The 3,954-nt window shown below is 38.1% G+C and overlaps 1 protein-coding gene across 1 annotated transcript in view; it reads right to left on the bottom strand.

Annotated features, from left to right (window-relative positions):
* Positions 1 to 3,954, bottom strand: part of TMTC4 (transmembrane and tetratricopeptide repeat containing 4) — a 54,938-nt gene that overhangs the window by 21,447 nt on the left and 29,537 nt on the right. Inside the window, exon 7 of the mRNA XM_009288274.2 lies at positions 763 to 924. Coding sequence (XP_009286549.1) covers positions 763 to 924 — 162 coding nt within the window. The remainder of the gene's footprint in view (positions 1 to 762; positions 925 to 3,954) is intronic.

Below are 3,954 nucleotides of genomic sequence, written 5' to 3'. Positions count from 1 at the left end.
TTTTTTTTTTAGCCAAAATTTAGGGGGGGGGATGGGCAATTTTAGTTCTTCTCTCTGCTATCGTTTCCCTTATCACAAAATATATCTTATACAATAAAGAGGCCTTAAATACTGTTAGACTACAACTAGTTACATATCCATTTATTTTACAGCTGTGAAATTAATTTTTAATTTTTTTTTTTTTAAACATAGCTAGGTGGCTCTCCTATTCAGAGCAGGGAAATGCAATTCTGTGCTGTCCAACCAATATCCACATGTAAAAAAAAAATCTCCGACAATAAGAGAAAATCTCAAAAGACAGCACCCACTGTCTTTGCCCTTCACTTTCCATCTCCAGAAAGAGCCTTAATGCACTCAGAGGTATAAAGCCAAGACATACTTCAAATGCACTAGACCAGAACTTTATGCTATTTTCTTCAATTGTGAAAGAACAGATGAAGAGTCAAACACAGTATGTGGAAAAGGGATGAAACCCAGCAAAAGCTAAATCCTTGCATGCAAGAGAAAAGTAGTGAGTAAATGGAAATGCACTTCAATGTGTGCAGTGCATGCTAAATTGAATGCAAAGAATATACAAGGTATGCTATTTTAAAAAATTGCAGAAATCATCACAGCAGCAAAATAGAAGGTGACTCATCACACATCTTGAAACGTAAAGACTGCCCAGTTTATTGTTTCTTTGAAGCACAGAAAAGAAAATTCAATTTGATGACAAAGACAAATGTTCTGAGCTGGGCAGAAAAAAACAACAACTTAACTTACTCTCACAAACAGACTGTCTGCAAATGAAGCTGGGTTGTCTACTTCAGTGAAAGCCGGTGGCCCTGTGCCCATAATCCTCCAGCGTATATAAAGTATACTGGCCCCTCCAGACATCAGAAGAGTTATCCTGAAAAGCAGCCCCTTTCTTAACAGCCCAGCATTCTACAGGAAAGAAAGAGGAAAAAAAACCCTCATAAAAACATTATTTTGTTCTCTTCCCCACTACATTCACATCCTTTTCACCACCATCTCAGAAAGAGGCGGCTATTCCTGTGCATTTTTGCTATTAGAGCTGACATTTTTCTTATTTTTGCAGTTACTAGAAAGCTCTCAAACTTGACTATGCTTTCATTGACTAACTGCAAAATATTTTTGCAAACATTTTCATTTCCTTCTCAATCAGAAAAGAAAACTTTTTTATTCAAGAAGTCTCTCTTCTACAAATCCTCAGTAACTCTACAGCTGATGTAATTTTACACAGCAATTCCTGATAGGGAATTTGAGCAAAATACAGCCTTTAGTATACGGCATATTAAATTGGTCTATCTTTTCTTTTTAAAATAGAGGATGGTTACTTCGTGAACTTTGTTTTAAATAGCTGTACCTAGTTGACCACTTATCACTGAAAGTTAAGACCACTTAAGTCTCTTTAGAGGTAAAATTACATGACTGCATACAACAAGAAAACTGCATAGTTAGAAACTGGGAGGAATGAGAAACTGAATTAAAATTTTCACAATCACTAGCGTGATTAAAAAGCTAATGACAGACAGGCACCCAAATCACATCGGTCAGGTTAAAACAAAATATTGTGTTTTATCTACATTAACTCAGATGATTTAGATCACATGTTTTATAATATATACTTTAGGGTCTAAAGAAGGCAATTCACATAAAACAGAGAGAGGTGATGTCATAGAAGCTAAATTTGACACACTTTCCAATTTTTCCCCCCCATGATGTATAACACATTTTCTCCAAGCACACATCAGTTTCATAAATTAAAAGAAAAACACTGTATACTGTAGAGGTTCTTCAAGCTTCACCAGCGGAGACTGGAAACAGAATCATCAGTAACTATAACGATATCCCTTGTCACAGCTTTGAGATGCAAATCCAAGCTTCCAACACCCTACCCAGCTACGAAATGGTAACTCAGGAAACGAAGGGCTGCCTTAGAGCTGCCTGAAACCTGATGGCTGAAATTATTCTACACGGCCTCAACAAGTCATCAGAGAAGCAGAAGATGGAAGACAAGAGTTTCTCTGAAATGAGAGATCATTTGGGCCACTTCCCTTTCCATTCTACACATCTGAAGATGAAAGTGTTGGTAAACTATGGATTTTTACATGGAAGAGTTGACTGGATCCTGAAAAAATATGGTCATGTGATCTCCAGTATTAGTTTTCTTTTATTCCTACCTTCCTCCCTTAGTCTGATATGCTTCTATTACCTTTAAAAACCTACCTGATGGTAGGTTTTTAACCTACCCATACATTATCAGTTCTATGTCCTCCATAGAAGTTGGCACACTGATTATTATTATCTATTATTGCAATATGCTGATTAGCAGGCACCACCATAATTATTTAGGAGATCAATATTAGTTATTTCTGAAGACTTAAAAAAAAAATAATAGGCTTACTGCACAAAGACAGACATCCAACAGTGCCCTGGCTGAAGATATTTATTCTCTAAAATGATAGAGAAGTTAAGTTTCAAAGCAATATTCAGATGGGTTTTTAATATTTGTAGTTGACAACGGTGTCATTATACAATATTTAGCTGAATGCCTAAGAATAAAGAAGTTTGTAACGTTGATTTTACATAAGTTAGCCTTTGTGCTCAAATGGTTACTTCCAATTTATACATCTCAGTAACCAAAGTCACTACAACGAGGATTATAGGAAAACCATTCCTAAAAACTGTTTTTGGAAGAGAATTGTGCTATGAAGGAAAACCCTATAGTGACAATTTATAACTGCTTTATGACAGAGTAATTACACAAAACCTCTCATCCCAGGCTTCCTTTCATTTAACAGTACATGCAGCTTCTTAAAGGCCAGATTTCACAAATCACCACAAAATCTCTTAGTAGGCAGAATTTAAAAAGTGGAAGAAGTATTATCATATCGTCTTTGATTTAGAGTTAACTGAAACCTGGCATGAAACTGAAACCTGTCTCAGTTGAGAAGAAAAAAAATCTGCAAGTAAGAGAATTTAAGATCTGCCTTTCAATAAAACAAAACAAAAAATCTTAGATACACTTCCATGAAAAGAGCAGAACAGATTTTTGTAGGTGGCAGGAGCTAAAATTAATTACTTCATTAAAAGAAGAAGAAAAAAAGGCACATTTGATGTTTTCTTCACCCAGACAGAACTGTTTAAAAGTCACAAAACAGAAGCATAATGCTTTGAGCTCTTCATGCTTAAAGAGTAATCCTCCAGAAAGGCTTGATCTAGAATCAATAGAATGGTTTGGGTTGGAAGGGACCTTCAAAGATCATCTAGTCCACCCTCCCCCTGCCATGGGCAGGGACATCTTTCACTAGATCAGGTTGCTCAAAGCCCCGTCCCACTTGACCTTGAACACTTCTAATAATGGAGCATCCACAACTTCCCTGGGCAACCTGTTCCAGTGTCTTACCACCCTCATCGTAAAGAATTTATTCCTTATATCCAATCCAAATATACCCTCTTCCAGTTTAAAACCATTGCCCCTTGTCCTGTCACTACAGGCTCCGGTAAAAAGTCTCTCTCCATCTTTCTTATAAGCCCCTTTTATATATTGAAAGGCCACAATAAGGTCTTCCCAGAGCCTTCTCTTCTCCAGGCTAAACAACCCCAACTCTTGCAGCCTTTCTTCACAGGAGAGGTGCTCCAGCCCTCTGACCATTTCATCACCCTCCCCTGGACCTGCTCTAAAAGGCCCATGTCTTTCATCCACAGCCGAGCTGGATGCAGTACTCCAGGTGGGGTCTCACCAGAGTGGAGTAGAGGGGGAGAATCACCTCCCTTGACCTGCTGGCCACGCTTCTTTTGATGCAGCCCAGGATACGATTTGCTTTCTGGGCTGCAAGTGCACATTGCAGGCTCATATCCAATTTTTCATCCACAAGCATCCCCAAGTCCTTCTCCGCAGGGCTGCTCTCAATCCATTCATCCCCCAGTCTGTATTGATATTGGGGATTA

The sequence above is a fragment of the Aptenodytes forsteri genome, unplaced genomic scaffold (assembly GCF_000699145.1).
Source record: "Aptenodytes forsteri isolate BGI_AS27 unplaced genomic scaffold, ASM69914v1 Scaffold123, whole genome shotgun sequence".
NCBI classification, from domain to species: domain Eukaryota; kingdom Metazoa; phylum Chordata; class Aves; order Sphenisciformes; family Spheniscidae; genus Aptenodytes; species Aptenodytes forsteri.
This window is presented reverse-complemented; position numbering and strand designations above follow the sequence as displayed.